Source organism: Entelurus aequoreus, linkage group LG08 (assembly GCF_033978785.1).
Source record: "Entelurus aequoreus isolate RoL-2023_Sb linkage group LG08, RoL_Eaeq_v1.1, whole genome shotgun sequence".
Lineage (NCBI taxonomy): Eukaryota > Metazoa > Chordata > Actinopteri > Syngnathiformes > Syngnathidae > Entelurus > Entelurus aequoreus.
The window spans coordinates 69,206,338-69,224,223 of NC_084738.1; the positions used below are offsets into that span (position 1 = coordinate 69,206,338).

General features: G+C 39.9%; 1 protein-coding gene across 1 annotated transcript in view; it reads left to right on the forward strand.

Moving 5' to 3' along the window:
• Window positions 1–17,886, forward strand: part of LOC133656233 (E3 ubiquitin-protein ligase TRIM8-like) — a 32,373-nt gene that overhangs the window by 12,102 nt on the left and 2,385 nt on the right. Inside the window, exons 2-4 of the mRNA XM_062057168.1 lie at window positions 5,759–5,854; window positions 5,932–6,197; window positions 6,275–6,390. Of these exons, the coding sequence (XP_061913152.1) occupies window positions 5,759–5,854; window positions 5,932–6,197; window positions 6,275–6,390 (478 nt within the window). The remainder of the gene's footprint in view (window positions 1–5,758; window positions 5,855–5,931; window positions 6,198–6,274; window positions 6,391–17,886) is intronic.

The window sequence follows — 17,886 nt, forward strand, 5'->3', positions numbered from 1 at the left end:
GCTTTTCCAAACACTGCCATTGGAACTTAACGTTATTCATTTGTTGTGGGCCCAAGTGTTTATTATTATTAGTGTTTATTTCAGCTGGTTTGGCCACATATCTGTGACAAGTGTACGGTGCTATATGACATTTTAACATCCTTTTTGTACTGAGCCCCTAAAGGGACATGGGGGGAAAAAAGTTTTTAATAATTTATTTATTTATTTTTAGACATGTATCTCGTGCGCACGAGAAACTTTTTATAAAGTTATAAAAAAAAAAATTATAATTTTTATTTTAGACATGTATCTCGTGCGCACGTGATACATGTCTAAAAAAAATAATAATAATAATTATAAATGTTTTTGGTTATTTTTATATATAACTTTATCAAAAGTTTCTCGTGCGCACGACTTACATGTCTTTAAAAAATATATATATATATATATATTTTTTTTTTTAAATTTCCCCATGTCCCTTTAGGGGCTCCGTATTTTTGCGTGTTGTGCAAGCTGATTTTTTTTTCAGGTAATTTTGATCGATTTTCCAAATTGTAAGGCTTAAAGTAGCACTAGTGTGTAAAAACAAGTTGACTTTAGGGCTGCAACAACTAATCGATTAAATCGATTAAAATCGATTATTAAAATAGTTGCCGATTAATTTAGTCATCGATTCGTTGGATCTATGCTATGCGCATGCACGGAGGTTTTTATTGTATTTATTTTTTTAATAATTTATTTTTTTTATTTTTTTTAATAAACCTTTATTTATGAACTGCAACATGTACAAACAGCTGAGAAACAATAATCAAAATAAGTATGGTGCCAGTATGCTGTTTTTTTTTCAATAAAATACTGGATAGGGTAGAAATGTAGTTTGTCTCTTTTATCCGATTATTAATCAATTAATCGAAGTAATAATCGACAGATTAATTGATTATCAAATTAATCGTTAGTTGCAGCCCTAGTTGACTTCATATGCTTATTTGTGTTCCATTGTGTCCATTAAACCATATCCTATTGTATTTACAATCCGCAAAGTATGTGAAAACGACATCACAAAATGCCACAAATTCAGTCGGCCATTTTGAATATTCCGCTCCGAATACCTTCTGCTATTTCGGAGACTGACATCACGGTAGTAACGCGTCTGCACTCTCACCATGTTACCAGTCATACTGCAAGTATGCAAAAATATAAAAGAGATGTGCTGCCTATCATTCACAATCCTTATGTAAGACAAGAACACATGCTTGGCTTTTTTTATGCATTCGAAATCGTAAATGAATAACAATTGAGGCAACATTGCTCCCATTATACTCTCTCTAAAAACGTCCAGAAAGCGCTAACAATACCCCATTTACATGTCTTGACCTGAACATTAAAACCTCTAAAGGCTTAGTGGCCACATGTGTGGACAGCACCTTTTAGCTCTTATTTCCAAAATTGTGTACACTACTGAATTGGGGTCTTATGGCCGCTTATGTGGACACTTATACTGCCATCTGGTGGTGTCAGAAGAGTATTACATACAATGGAATTTGGGAAAAAAAAGTGTAAAAATAAGAATTAGCATGTCACTAAACATGAAGTACACGTTTGTGTACTTAAGGACTAAGTACATCATATCAAAAGATGATTCTTAGTATTTATTCTAATTAGGGTCTAATAAGCGTAAATAGCAAAGAGGAATAAAAAAACCATGTAAACAAACAGCTTGGGCCTTAAGAGGTTAATCAAATATGAGTGATATTGTTACCATAAGCGCCAACGCAGGCGAGTATTTTAGCTGCGCATTGTTAGCATTGAGCTAATGCTAGCGTACGCTGCTGTTGTTGACACATTGAGCTGACGTCTGCTTCGTCTCAAACTCGCTAAAAGTAAATTCTAGATAATTCATACATCTCTCACCTGGTAGTAGACAAATGTGGCCACGGACCGACAGACTGATCCATTTTTACATCCCCTGAGGAGATTTTTTTGTAACCCTTCTTGAGGATTGTAATTAATTCTTTATCTAAACGGAATTATGTGAGTGTCCCGTCAGTCGGCATCTCAACAAGAGTGGAAATATTACAGAAGTGTTTTTATTTTGGTTTAAAATGGTTAGGATAGGATAGGACTTTATTGTCATTGCACAAGTACATCGAAAGCACAAACTCGTTCAAGATTAGAAAAACAAACAGTGTACAGGGTTACAGAACAGGAACACCGATGGGTCGCCACGAGGCGCCCCGTACAAGGTGGGAAAAAGGTAAAACCCTGGGGACGAAGATGAGTAAAAAAAATACAATCTAGACTGGGCTGCTAAGGGGGCCTAGTCTGGAGTGGGGAAAAAACCTCCATGCCATGCACACATAAACATGTTACATTTAATCACGACAACTCACAACAGATGGGGGGGGGGGAGTTGGGGCCCTGGAGGTCGACTGCTGCTATGAGTGTCCCGTCAGTCAGCATCCCAACAAGAGTGGAAATATTACAGAAGTGTTTTTATTTTGGTTTAAAATGGTTAGTTTGTATGTTTAGCACCGAGCAATGCTGCTAATGCTATAGTGTCACAATAAAGCTGCATCCGTTTAGCACCAGGCTTCTAAAACGTATTGCTCATCCTCTTTGTGTTCAGGCTCAAAAATATAAGGTCCTGGATCATAATTTCCCCAAAATAATTGTTGTTGGCTCTCACAAAGTCTGTTTGACTAGCATTGTTGTTGATGGAGAAGGGATCTGTGGTTCACGCAATTGCGTGACTGGCTTGCTCATTAACTCTCAAAATGGCTTCGGAATCCCTGAGATTGGTGCTATTTTTTGACCATATTTATTATTTGCAAGCTTTGGAAGTCTTTGGGTGTCATAAATCAGATATATATGATCATAGCTTCAATATGGAGGCAACTTGTTTTTCCACTCTACTGGTATTTTAAGTAATTGTGTGCCTTTCAGTGTGTCAGCTCCAAGTTCCACACTGAGCCCGACTTTAGACACCCCTAATGACGCTACTATCTAGGTAAAATGATATCAACATATATATATATATATATATATATATATATATATATATATATATATATATATATATATATATATATATCGCAAAATACACATAGTCGATATCAATAAAAATGTGTTTGACAACAGGACGGATATTTTTTTTTTTCTTCTTTGTCGTACAAAACCGGAAGTTGCGAACAAGGACACTCGCTCTCTGGTAATCGAGCCACGCAGGAAGTGATCAGTTGGAGTGACACACAAACAGCCAATTTGGTAACGGTATCAACTATCAAGTTTGGTTGCCCCATCTTGCTGTCTTGCGGTTGATTCTTTCCATGGAGTGAGAAGAGAGTGTAAAAATGATAAATGAAATAAAACAGGAAAGTCACCTCGACAGTACGGCACTTTTTTAAGATCTTTTTCAAATGGACCATGTAGTCTGTAAATGACGCGAGGCGCTCGGACCCGCCCGGACCGATAATACCACACCACCTTAGCCGTGCTCACCCTTTAGAGCACAGCTGTAACTTCCTGGCACTAAACCTGCAGAAAATAGTAGGGATGTCCGATAATATCGGACTGATAAATGCTTTAAAATGTAATATCTGAAATTATCGGTTTTTAAATTTATCGGTATCAGTTTCAAAAAGTAAAATGTATGACTTTTTAAAACGCCGCTGTGTACACGGACGTAGGGAGAAGTACAGAGCGCCAATAAACCTTAAAGGCACTGCCTTTGCGTGCCGGCCCTGTCACATAATATCTACGGCTTTTCACACACACAAGTGAATGCAAGGCATACTTGGTCAACAGCCATACAGGTCACACTGAGGGTGGACGTATAAACAGCTTTAACACTGTTACAAATATGCACCACACTGTGAACCCACACCAAACAAGAATGACAAACACATTTCGGGAGAACATCCGCACCGTAACACAACATAAACACGACAGAAGAAATACCCAGAACCCCTTGCAGCACTAACTCTTCCGGGACGCTATCCCCGCACCCCCAACTCCGCCCACCTCAACCTCCTCATGCTCTCTCAGAGAGAGCATGTCCCAAATTCCAATCTGCTGTTTTGAGGCATGTTAAAAAAAAAAATGCACTTTGTGATTTCAATAATAAATATGGCAGTGCCATGTTGGCCTTTTTTTCCATAACTTGAGTTGATTTATTTTGGAAAACCTTGTTACATTATTTAATGCATCCAGCGGGGCATCACAACAAAATTAGGCACAATAATGTGTTAATTCCACGACTGTATATATTGGTATTGGTTGATATTGGAATCTGTAATTAAGAGTTGGACAATATCGGATATCGGCAAAAAAGCCATTATCGGACATCTGTAGAAAATAGTTATTCTCAGTTTTCTCTTTGTTTACATTTTTACACGTTGCACTTTTTGTTACACTTTAAGTACTCCTTACATATTCCTTAGTTTTGCACCTTCATTTAAAGACCTTTTTGTTAAGTGTTCAATGTGATTTTACAATTTTGTTTACATTGTTTCTTTTCCATGCTTCTTTTTTTTTTTTTTTTTTAATTCACAATACCATAGAACAATTACAATAGTAGTGAATATCATTTAAATATGTTGGTAAGTGAAAGGGTCCCCCAAATAAGCTAGAAGAAGATTTTGACAGGGGGGTCCAGATGACAGTACATACATGCAATGATAAAACATGGTGGCAAGCACACAAAAAAACAACGCTATATGTGAAACACAAGATAATAGTACTAAAGCAACCATACACATACATACATACATGTGTTGACATTTCCTTTCTTTTCCGCCTTGATAGTGTAGTGGATTGTCCGAAGCTTAAACAGGCAACAAAAGTAGTTTAGTACAACAAATTTATTTACCCATTATCCGAAGTGCAGGTTGAATTAAGTTGGCCGTGCAGACAGACCACATGTTACTCCGGAGCAAACAAGACACACACAAGCCAAAATCACTCTCGAGTTCCGGTCTTCTGCCATTTTTTATATGTCTGTTGTGCGTCATTGTTCCTTATCGAGTGCGTCAATGTCTTGTTGTTTTTCCTATCTGTTCCATAACAACTCGAATCCTTTAGACAGTCAACACATTCTGTAGACAGGTTGGCACGACTTAATATTCACTTTTCTCCCACTTGCACAGAATAGAAGAAAAATTAAATGAGCGTACATTCTTGACAGACATGCAATATAGGTCAAAGGTCAGAAATTCTACGACAATAGCTACAAGGATTATAATTGCATTTTGAATGCAAATGTTTACATTTAATATATTTTTCTGCTGCTCCTTACTTTTGGGATTATTCATCAATAATTATCCATTTTGACCGATTTAAGACCCTTACATCGTGATACAGTTTTCAGCCATATCGCCCGGCCCTACTGCTATCAGACTGACTAAGATTAACGTCGTCAGGGCTAAAAAACATTCCATCATCGTGTTGTATTATCTCACAGAAGCCCCCGCTGGGTGAAAAGACGGCCATGTTTTTAGAGAGCAAATAAAGAGAGCTTTTTCTCCGCCTGCTAATACTCGTTCATTTATCAACTCACCCCCCACCAACTCACTTATGCAAACACAACATAGCTGCTGGTTGCCATGACAGCACACACACCCCCCTCTCCTCTCTCCTGCAGGGATTGTGTGTCGGATGGGGACTAACTAAGCCGGTTCTTAATATCTGATGTGGAGCGGAGGAAGGGGGGCTGGTGATGCATGCTAAGGTCACCACCTTGCAGCCTTTTTCAAGACCTTTTCTTCTTCTCATGTCCTCACAGCAAAGCTTGCTGAGGCAGCAGGAGCGCGTGGAGGAGCGCGTGCAGGAGATCGAGGAGCAGCTATGCAAGCTGGAGTCGGACAAGTGTGTGGTGGAGGTACGTTGGAGGAACCTTCTCTGCGGAGGGGGAAGGGGGGTGGTGTCGTTTAATTGACGTTTGTTCCGCCGCCGAAGGACCGCGTGTGCGAGCTGAAGGAGGACGTGCGTCTGCAGTACCAGCGCATGCACCAGCTCCTGGAGGAGGACCTGGGACGCACGCTGGAGGCCCTGGAGCGGGCCCAGGCCCGCTTCTGCCAGGAGAACGCCGCCCAGGTGCTGGCGCTGGGCGAGCAGCGCCACGAGGCCCAGAAGCTGATGAGCTCCATCAACACGGCCTTCGGCAAGGCGGAGGAGCTGAGCTTCATGAAGAACACCAAGCCCGTCAAGATCCTCACAGACAGGTGCCAGTCCCCGTCGATCTTGTTCAGTATTAAATCGCCTGGCAGGCGGGTCTCACCTGGCATGTTGTGTCCCGCAGGTCCCAGGCATGTGTGGGGAACAGTCTGCCCCCCTATAAAGTAGGGAACCTCAACGCCAAGCTTTTCCTCTCTGAAATCTCCAAACGAGAGAAGAGCTTGAAGAGAACTCTGGAAGGTACGAAGTCAAACATTTGTTGCTTCATAGCACAAGTGTCCTTTTTTCCATTGATGGCTTGATTGATTGATTGAGACTTTTAGTAGTAGATTGCACAGTACAGTACATGTTCAGTACAATTGACCACTAAATGGTAACACCCGAATAAGTTTTTCAACTTGTTTAAGTCGGGTCCCACATTAATCAATTCATGGTATGATTATATACTATCAGCATAATACAGTCATCACTAGGGATGATGTTTGATAAGAAATTATCGAGTTAGAGCCTATTATCGAATCCTCTTATTGAACCGCTTCCTTATCGATTGTCTTATCGAGTCCAGATAGGTTGTTGTATATGGGAAAAAAAAAACACAATATTTGGTTTAACAAAAGCTCACTTTTATTATATAAGAAAAAAAAAATGTAATAAAAAAATAAATATTGACTGTTACCCCCCCTAGAAAAATAAAATAAAATAAATAAATATTGACTGTGGTTACCTAAAGTATATTAAGTGGGATTTTTCAGAAAAATAAATATATATAGTAACACAAAAACAACCTGTTTCTGTGATCACTATAGGTGTATGAATAATAATATGGTGTTAAATAAAATCAGTCCCTTGGGCACAAAACTGAAAATAATACAGCTCTCCAAAAAGTGCACTTCTGCTGCTATTGGAACATACTAACTACACACACTATGACACTAAGAACACCAAAGTCATCAATCAACAATTCTTCCCCCCTTACATGAGAGCGAAGCCTGGCAATAATTGCATATTGCCTGTTCTGCCCTCACTTTACGTGTTGAGGTTATACAGCTTGGCAGACAGCTAACAAACAATCCAAGACGTCTAAAAAAGTTCCAAAGCAGATTAATCCATCTAGGCTCTTTATTGTTGTTGATCTTGCTTTGTCTTTTCCTATCTTTACTTTTGTCTTGCACTGGACTGTTATTTATTTATTTTTTTTAACTGAAATACACACAATGACAAATGTATAAGCTACGTGATTCAATTAACATACTGAAATATAATACACAATATGTAAATATTAGCTTCACACAAATATACAGTACTATCATCAAACAAATACTTCTGAGTGTTGAAACTATTTCGATGGTGGAAATATACGACTGGCAGCCATTTTAAGTCTTCAAAACATCCATTGAAACAGTGCAAAAAATCGTTTTTCAATAGACATCTTACTATCAAATTGAAACACTTTCCACCTTAATATTGAGTTGTATAAACAAGTTAAACAGTTTACTTACAGACTTATCTTTTCCAAGGCTTGTAAGAGCTAACACAACTTGTCTACTTCTCAATTGTCTCGCCAACCCGGAAGTGCCCAAACTAATGACGCGTAGTATTTTCATATCGCCACAAGGTGTCAGTAAGAGTCTACAATCAAATGGGCCTAACATTGCCGTCTCACAGGGCATTTCCTGTGGGAAGGTATTCGTTCTCAGGGAATCGAATAAAGAACCAACTCTTTTTCTTTACTATAGTGGTCTCGATAACGGGTACCGGTTCTCAAAAAGGGATTAGAGTCCGAGGACTCTGTTCTTTTCTTATCGAACAACCGGGAAAACCGGTTTCGAGCATCATCCCTAGTTGTAGTTGCCTGGAGGTGTTCTTTTAGTGCGGTTTTGAAGGAGGATAGAGATGCACTTTCTTTTACACCTGTTGGGAGTGCATTCCATATTGATGTGGCATAGAAGGAGAATGAGTTAAGACCTTTGTTAGATAGGAATCTGGGTTTAACGTGGTTAGTGGAGCTCCCCCTGGTGTTGTAGTTATGGCGGTCATTTACGTTATGGAAGTAGTTTGACAAGTACTTTGGTATCAGGGAGGTGTAGCAAATTTTATAGACTAGACTCAGTGCAAGTTGTTTTACTCTGTCCTCCACCCTGAGCCAGCCCACTTTGGAGAAGTGGGTAGGAGTGAGCTCCATCCTAAAAAATTATATTTGGTAAAAACGCTTATCCCAATCAAACTTGAATATGGTAAAAAATTTTAATACAGTACAGGCCAAAAGTTTGGACACACCTTCTCCTCATTCAATGTGTTTTCTTTATTTTCATGACTATTTACATTGTAGATTGTCACATCAAAACTATGAATGAACACATGTGGAGTTATGTACTTAACAAAAAAAGGTGAGATAACTGAAAACATGTTTTATAATCTAGTCTACTGGGGACGGTATAACTCGGTTGGTGGAGTGACCGTGCCAGCAACTTGAGGGTTCCAGGTTCGATCCCCGCTTCCGCCATCCTTGTCACTGCCGTTGTGTCCTTGGGCAAGACACTTTACCCACCTGCTCCCAGTGCCACCCACACTGGTTTAAATGTAACTTAAATATTGGGTTTCACTATGTAAAAGCGCTTTGAGTCACTAGAGAAAAGCGCTACATAAATATAATTCACTTCACTTCACTATAGGGATGTCCCGATCCGATATTTGGATCGGATCGGCCGCCGATATTGGCCAAAAAATGCGTATCGGCAAGGCATGGGAAAATGCCGATCCAGATCCAGTTTTTAAAAAATTCCGGTCCGTGTTTTCCAATGCATAGATTTAAAGGCCTACTGAAAGCCACTACTACCGACCACGCAGTCTGATAGTTTATATATCAATGATGAAATCTTAACATTGCAACACATGCCAATACGGCCGGGTTAACTTATAAAGTGCAATTTTAAATTTCCCGCTAAACTTCCGGTTGAAAAAGCCTTCGGAGGATGACGTATGCGCGTGACGTAGCCCGGGGAACAGAGGTATGCCTTCCCCATTGAATACAATACAAAAAAGCTCTGTTTTCATTTCATAATTCCACAGTATTCTGGACATCTGTGTTGGTGAATCTTTTGCAATTTGTTTAATGAACAATGAAGACTGCAAAGAAGAACGTTGTAGGTGGGATCGGTGTATTAGCGGCTGGCTGTAGCAACACAACAAGGACTACTTACTTGGATAGCAGACGCCTAGCCGATGCTAGCAGACCCACCGCACGGATGATCGGGTGAAGTCCTTTGTCGCGCCGTCGATCGCTGCAACGCAGGTGAGCACGGGTGTTGATGAGCAGAGCAGATGAGGGCTGGCTGGCGTAGGTGGAGCGCTAATGTTTTTATCATAGCTCTGTGAGGTCCGGTTGCTAAGTTAGCCTTAGCGTCGTTAGCAACAGCATTGTTAAGCTTTGCCAGGCTGAGATCTATTAACCGTGTAGTTACATGTACATGGTTTAATAGTATTGTTGATCTTCTGTCTATCCTTCCAGTCAGGGATTTATTTATTTTGTTTCTATCTGCATTTGAGACAGATGCTATCACGTTAGCTCATGCTAAAAAGCTTCGTCGATGTATTGTCGTGGAGATAAAAGGCACTGTGAATGTCCATTTCGCGTTCTCGACTCTCATTTTCAAGAGGATATAGTATCCGAGGTGGTTTAAAATACAAATCCGTGATCCACAATAGAAAAAGGAGAGAGTGTGGAATCCAATGAGCCAGCTTGTACCTAAGTTACGGTCAGAGCGAAAAAAAATATGTATTTCACTGCATTCTAGTCCGTCACTCTAACGTTCCTCATCCACGAATCTTTTATACTCGCTCAAACTAATGGGGTAATCGTCGCTTTCTCGGTCCGAATAGCTCTAGCTGCGTTGAAAACAATAGGAAAATATGAGGGAGTGAACAACTGACAACGTCACGCTACTTCCGGTAGGGGCAAGGTTTTTTTTTATCAGAGACCAAAAGTTGCGAACTTTATCGACGTTGTTCTATACTAAATCCTTTCAGCAAAAATATGGCCATATCGCAAAATGATCAAGTATGACACATAGAATGGATCTGCTATCCCCGTTTAAATAAAAAAAATTCATTTCAGTAGGCCTTTAGATAATACATTCCACTTTGCTGCTGCGCCCTAATTTCCGTTCCGCATTTTCCAGCACACCTTCAACAGTCGAGTATACGTCCTCACGCAGTTGCTTTTAGCTGCTGGCATTACACGACAGGCTCTTTCCACTCCTTCTTGTGTCTGCTTCTCATAGACAGCGAGCGCACCTTCTTACACACGTCACATACTGTCGCGTCATACGTCACCTACGCGTACGCACTCTCCCAGCAGAGAGGTAGCAGCACGGCTAACGTTAGCTGTGATGCTAGCGTAGCCGTGTGAGCGTTAATAATGAAGGAAGAATGAATTAATTCCCAAGAAAAACAGCAGGGGGTCCATCGTCTGGCGGTGGTTTGGCTTCAAGTGGGAATATGTCGAACAGACAACCGTAATTTGTCAAGTGTGGGGCAAAAGCGTTGCTATAAAAAGTAGCATTACTGCTAATATGTAGCATCGTTTGAAAAGTCCCCTGCTAGAAAATGAAGAGCAGTGTTTCCCATAAACTGCCAAGATACTTGTGGTGGTGGGGGCGTGGCTATGGGCGTGTTCACCATGACCTCATCAAATAATTTGCATAATTTACTACAATGATATGATTTTCTCTAAAAAGGCTCAAAAAATGTATACTTACTAATTAATAATAACAGTTTTGTTTTAAATGTCCATCCATCCATCCATTTTACAATATAATTACAACACTTTATGTACTTTTTTATATACAGATTTGAACAATAAGTTATTCACTGAAATATATTTATTAATTGTGGTTTTTACTAAAAATATATCTTATAAAATATAAAAGCTAAAATGTCTCCTAAAGCTCTGCCCCTTTAATTAGTGCATACTAAATAATTTAACTTTAGCCTACTACTACAACCATATTATTTACCAGCAACATAAAGTGAAACAGAGGCAGAGGTGTCCTGCCACAGTCAGTAACGAATAAACAGAAAACAGTAGTGGTGGTAGATAGACACAGAGCTTTATCAAACATCTGATCCACTGAACAAAGAGCTCCAAAAATCTTGGAACTTTAGACTGCCATCAGTTTTACTCCCTACACTTAACCATGTGTTTCCTACTGCCTGCAGACTTTGCACCCTTTGTTATATACACATGTTGTGTTTCTAATATAAATACATTTAATAGAGTCAAATACAAATAAGGCAACAAGAGAAGTATCCTACACTTCTCTTTTGTAAAGTAAATCTGAACAGCTGATATGGGCATCTACATCAACTATATGATTTGTCTGAGAAGCTGGAGAAGACAAAAAAAAAAAAAAAATATTTTTTTTTTAATTTTTTTTTTTTAATTTTTTTTTTTTTAATTTGTGGCGGACGTAATTATTTCGTGGCGGGCCGCCACAAATAGATGAATGTGTGGGAAACACTGAAGAGTGTTTGAAACTCCGCACGTCAACATCTCCATTGTGTATTATTCAAACTCACCCAATTCAGCTGGCTAGTTGTTATCAAGAGTACTAACACCCTTTTCAACATGAATCTGACAACTAAGTAGGCTAAATAACTTTATTAATTTTAATACATGCTCGGATAAGGCCAGTATCGGCCAGTATCGGCATCGGATCGGAAGTGCAAAAACAACATCCGGATCGGATCGGAAGTGCAAAAACCTGGATCGGGACATCCCTACTTCACTAGTTTCTTTAGAATAGCCACCCTTTGCTCTGATTTACTGCTTTGCACGCTCTTGGCATTCTCTCCATGAGCTTCAAGAGGTAGTCACCTGAAATAGTTTTCACTTCACATGTGTCGTAGTTTTGATGCCTTCAGTGACAATGTAAATAGTCAGGAAAATAAAGGAAACACATTGAAATGAGAAGGTGTGTCCAAACCTTTTGCCTGTACTGTATATATTAAGAAAAAACACCCGACATATTTTTGTGTTATGTGACCAGGGCTGGGCGATATGGCTGAAAACTGTATCACAATATAAGTGATTTATATCGGTCAATATCAATAATTATTGATGTTATCGAAATAAGGCCCAGTAAAAAAAAAAATCACATGTTTTATTTAAAAAGTTACCGTCCTCTGATTGTAATCCCCTCAGCTATCAAGGCAGAAGCGTGGAAATCAGTCAATGTAAACAAAATTGTAAAACCACATTCAGTACGTGTCCATGCACTAAATTAGTCCGATTTCTCAAGCGGCTTTGAATAAGCCTTCTAAAACCCACCTTAATCCGATCGTGTTCGTTTTTGGAAAAGTCGGACTAACACACCTGGATTATGCGATTGGAACCCAGATCTGTGGCCACAGAGGAACCTTCGTATCGAACGCATGGGATACAACCCGGAAGCAGATACCATTCAATAAAAACATGGCAACAATTGTAATGAAGAGGATACTGTTTATTTCATACTTGCCAACCCTCCCGTTTTTATACAGGACAATACTGCCATCTACTGGACAGCCTCCAGAACACTGAAATTCAAGTATTTCTTTTATTTATATGTATAATAAAATGTGTATATATATATATATGTATATATATATATATATATATATATATATATATATATAGCTAGAATTCACTGAAAGTCAAGTATTTCATATATATATATATATATATATATATATATATATATATATATATATATATATATATATATATATATATATATATATATATAGCTAGAATTCACTGAAAGTCAAGTATTTCATATATATATATATATATATACATATATACTTTAATCTTAATCTTTAATTTAAAAAAAAAAATATATATATATATATATATATATAAAAATACTTGAGTTGGTGAATTCTACCTTAAATATATTCCCCTCTTAACCACGCCCCCACCCCCCACCTCCCGGTATCGGAGGTCTCAAGGTTGGCAAGTATGGTTTATTTGCTTCACACATTCAAAGAACACAACATTGTGAAGTGTATCCATGGTAGAAAAAAATATACAGAGGACATAAAGGAAATTAAATGAGCTCAAATATACCTACAAAACAGACGTAATGATGCAATATGTACTGTACATACAGCTAGCCTAAATAGCATGTTAGCATCGATTAGCTTGCAGTCAGGCAGTGACCAAATATGCCTGATTAGCACTCCAACAAGTCAATAACATCAACATAGCTCACCTTTGTGCATTCACGCACAGTACAAAACGTTTGGTGGACAAAATGAGACGAGTGGCATAAAACACGTCTTTCTGTGGCAGCATCGGAGAAAGTTGTACATGTAGACAAACTGTTGAGTCACAGTCCACACAAAGGTGAGTTCAAGGGCCGCTGAATTTCGTAGGACAAAACGGCGCTCGCCAAATACTCTCCTCAGTGAAGCATAAACATGTTAAACAGTGGGCTTTCTAACAATTGGGAAGGTTTGTGTCATGTTTGTCCTCCTACAGAAACCATATTACAACAAAAAACATTTTTCACCCCATTTTTTTTCCCAATTATATACTTTTTTTAAAAAAAGCTCCACGGAGCCACAAGGTCGCCGCTAAAGAGCCGCATGTGGCTGTAGAGCCGCGGGTTGCTGACCCCCGAGCTACACTAAGAACAGCTTTTCTACATCGCACGTTCTCTCCGTCCTTGTGAAGATATTTAACTCCTTGTGAGAGTGTACATGTGTGTGTGTGATACTGTACACGTGTAGGGATGATACTCGAAACCGATTTTCCCGGTTGTTTGATAAGAAAAGAACCGAGTCCTCGGACTCGAATCCCTTTTTGAGAACCGGTACCCGTTATCGAGACCACTATAGTAAAGAAAAAGAGTTGGTTCTTTATTCGAATCCCTCAGAACGAATCCCATCCCGACCAGAAATGCCCCGTGAGACATCACAAGAAACGACGTCACGTAGCTCAGTCATTAGGCGCAGATAGCGAAAGCAGGAAAAACAATGGACCGGAAAAAGCGCTCCAAGGTGTAATAAAGTTAAAAACAAAAGGTATAATCCAATGAATAACTTTACTGAGAGATTTGAGCAGGGTACAAACACATGACCAACACTTTTACGACCAACCGGAAACATAGCAACCAGGCTAGCAACGCACCTCCTTTACGGCAGCTGTCGCAACGTTCTTAAAGCAACCGCAGCACATACATATATATACAACACATCTCCCTTTTATAACATTTGTTTTTCTTCCCTTGTAAGCAAAACAAAATCACACTGTATATGTGTTGTCTGTCTAATTATAAATAATGCAGACGAGGCGTGTTGGCGGAGTTCTTGACGTTTACTTTCACAGCGTGCTCATAACCTCATTCTTAGCTGCCGGCGTGGCGACATGCAACAACACTTTTTGGGGCTACCGCGCATGCTCGTCACTCCCGTTGCATGCTGGGTAGTGTAGTTGTTATATTCCCTAGCTCATAACATCACATCTTTCCCCCTATAAAGAAATATTGTTAACTCAATAAAGTGTATTTCTTTTTTTAGCTTTAACTTTTCATTTTTCAGCATTGTAACCACATTTGCAAACAGCTTTTCTCTTCATAGAATTTTCTTTCAATAAAGAAATAAAGTGCAAAAATGTCAAAGCATCATAACAAACAGTTATGTTCCAATAGCAGCAGAAGTGCACTTTTTGGAGAGCTGTATTATTTTCAGTTTTGTGCCCAAGGGACTGATTTTATTTAACCCTATATTATTATTTATACACCTATAGTGATCACAGAGACAGGTTGTTTTTGTGTTACTGTATATATTTGTTTTTCTGAAAAATCCCACTTAATATACTTTGGGTAACAACAGTCAATATTTATTTATTTTATTTATTTTTTTTAGGGGGGTAACAGTCAATATTTATTTATTTATTAGATTTGATTTTTTCTTATAATAAAAGTGAGCTTTTGTTAAACCAAATATTGTGTTTTTTTTTCCATATACAACAACCTATCTGGACTCCATAAGAGAATCGATAAGGAATCGGTTCGATAAGAGGATTCGATAATAGACTCGAACTCGATAATTTCTTATCAAACATCATCCCTATACACGTGTGCGTGTAATACTGTATGTGTGTGTGTGTGTGTGTGTGTGTGTGAGAGTGGACGTGTGTGTGTGATACTGTACACGTGTGTGTGTAATACTGTATGTGTGTGTGTGTGTGAAAGTGGACGTGTGTGTGTGATACTATAAGTGTGTGTGTGTGTGTGATACTGTACGCGTGTGTGCGAGAGTGGACATGTGTGTGTGTGATACTGTACGTGTGTTTGTGTGTGTGTGATACTGTATGTGTGTGTGTGTACATGTGTGTGTGTGTGTGTGATACTGTACGTGTGTGTGTGTGTGAGTGTACATTTGTGTGAGTGTTCATGTGTGTGTGTGATACTGTACATGTGTGTGATACTGTACGTGTGTGATACTGTACGTGTGTGTGTGTGTGTGAGAGTGTTTTTGTGTGTGAGTGTTCATGTGTGTGTGTGATACTGTACATGTGTATGTGTGATACTGTACACGTGTGTGTGTAATACTGTACATGTGTATGTGTGATACTGTACACGTGTGTGTGTAATACTGTACGTGTGTGTGATACTGTACGCGTGTGTGCGAGAGTGGACGTGTATGTGTGATACTGTACACGTGTGTGTGTGATACTGTACATGTGTATGTGTGATATTGTACACGTGTGTGTGTAATACTGTACGTGTGTGTGTGTGATACTGTACGCGTGTCTGCGAGAGTGGACATGTGTGTGAGTGTTCATGTGTGTGTGTGATACTGTACATGTGTGTGTGTGTGTGTGTGTGTGATACTGTACGTGTGTGTGTGAGTGTACATGTGTGTGAGTGTTCATGTGTGTGTGTGTGATACTGTATATGTGTGTGTGATATTGTACATGTGTGTGTGTGAGAGTGGACATATGTGTGTGTGTGGTACTGTACACGTGTGTGTGATACTGTACATGTGTGTGAGAGTGGACAAATGTGTGTGAGAGTGGACATATGTGTGTGAGAGTGGACATATATGTGTGTGTGATACTGTACACGTGTGTGTGATATGGTACATGTGTGTGTGTGTGTGATACTGTACACGTGTGTGTGATATGGTACACGTTTGTGTGTGATACTGTACACGTGTGATGGTACATGTGTGTGTGTGTGTGTGTGTGATACTGTACATGTGTGTGTGATATGGTACACGTTTGTGTGTGATACTGTACACGTGTGATGGTACATGTGTGTGTGTGTGATACTGTACACGTGTGTGTGATATGGTACATGTGTGTAGGTGATACTGTACACGTGTGTGTGATATGGTACACATTTGTGTGTGATACTGTACACGTGTGATGGTACATGTGTGTGTGTGTGATACTGTACACGTGTGTGTGATATGGTACACGTTTGTGTGTGATACTGTACACGTGTGTGTGATATGGTACACGTTTGTGTGTGATACTGTACACGTGTGTGTGATATGGTACACGTTTGTGTGTGATACTGTACACGTGTGATGGTACATGTGTGTGTGTGTGATACTGTACACGTGTGTGTGATATGGTACATGTGTGTATGTGATACTGTACACGTGTGTGTGATATGGTACATGTGTGTGTGTGATACTGTACAAGTGTGTGAGAGTGGACATGTGTGTGTGATATTGTACACGTGTGTGTGTGTGAGAGTGGACACGTGTGTGTGTGTGTGTGTGTGTGTGAGTGTGTGGACACGTGTGTGTGTGTGTGTGTGTGTGTGTGTGTGTGTGTGTGTGTGTGTGTGTGTGTGTGTGTGTGATACTGTACAAGTGTGTGAGAGTGGACATATGTGTGTGTGTGTGATATTGTACACGTGTGTGTGTGAGAGTGGACACGTGTGTGTGTGTGTGTGTGTGTGTGTGTGTGTGTGTGTGTGTGTGTGTGTGTGGACACGTGTGTGTGTGTGTGTGTGTGTGTGTGTGTGTGTGTGTGTGTGTGTGTGTGTGTGGACACGTGTGTTTGTGTGTGTGAGAGTGGACACGTGTGTGTGTGTGTGTGTGTGTGTGTGTGTGTGTGTGTGTGTGTGTGTGTGTGTGTGTGTGTGTGTGTGAGAGTGTGTGGACACGTGTGTGTGTGTGTTTGTGTGTGTGAGAGTGGACACGTGTGTGTGTGTGTGTGTGTGTGTGTGTGTGTGTGTGTGTGTGTGTGTGTGTGTGTGTGTGTGTGAGAGTGGACATGTGTGTGTGTGTGTGTGTGTGTGTGTGTGTGTGTGTGTGTGTGTGTGTGTGTGTGTGTGTGTGTGAGTGTGTGGACACGTGTGTGTGTGTGTGTGTGTGTGTGTGTGTGTGTGTGTGTGTGTGTGTGTGTGATACTGTACAAGTGTGTGAGAGTGGACATATGTGTGTGTGTGTGATATTGTACACGTGTGTGTGTGAGAGTGGACACGTGTGTGTGTGTGTGTGTGTGTGTGTGTGTGTGTGTGTGTGTGTGTGTGTGTGTGTGTGTGTGTGTGTGTGTGTGTGTGTGTGTGTGTGTGTGTGTGTGTGTGGACACGTGTGTTTGTGTGTGTGAGAGTGGACACGTGTGTGTGTGTGTGTGTGTGTGTGTGTGTGTGTGTGTGTGTGTGTGTGTGTGTGTGTGTGTGTGTGAGAGTGTGTGGACACGTGTGTGTGTGTGTTTGTGTGTGTGAGAGT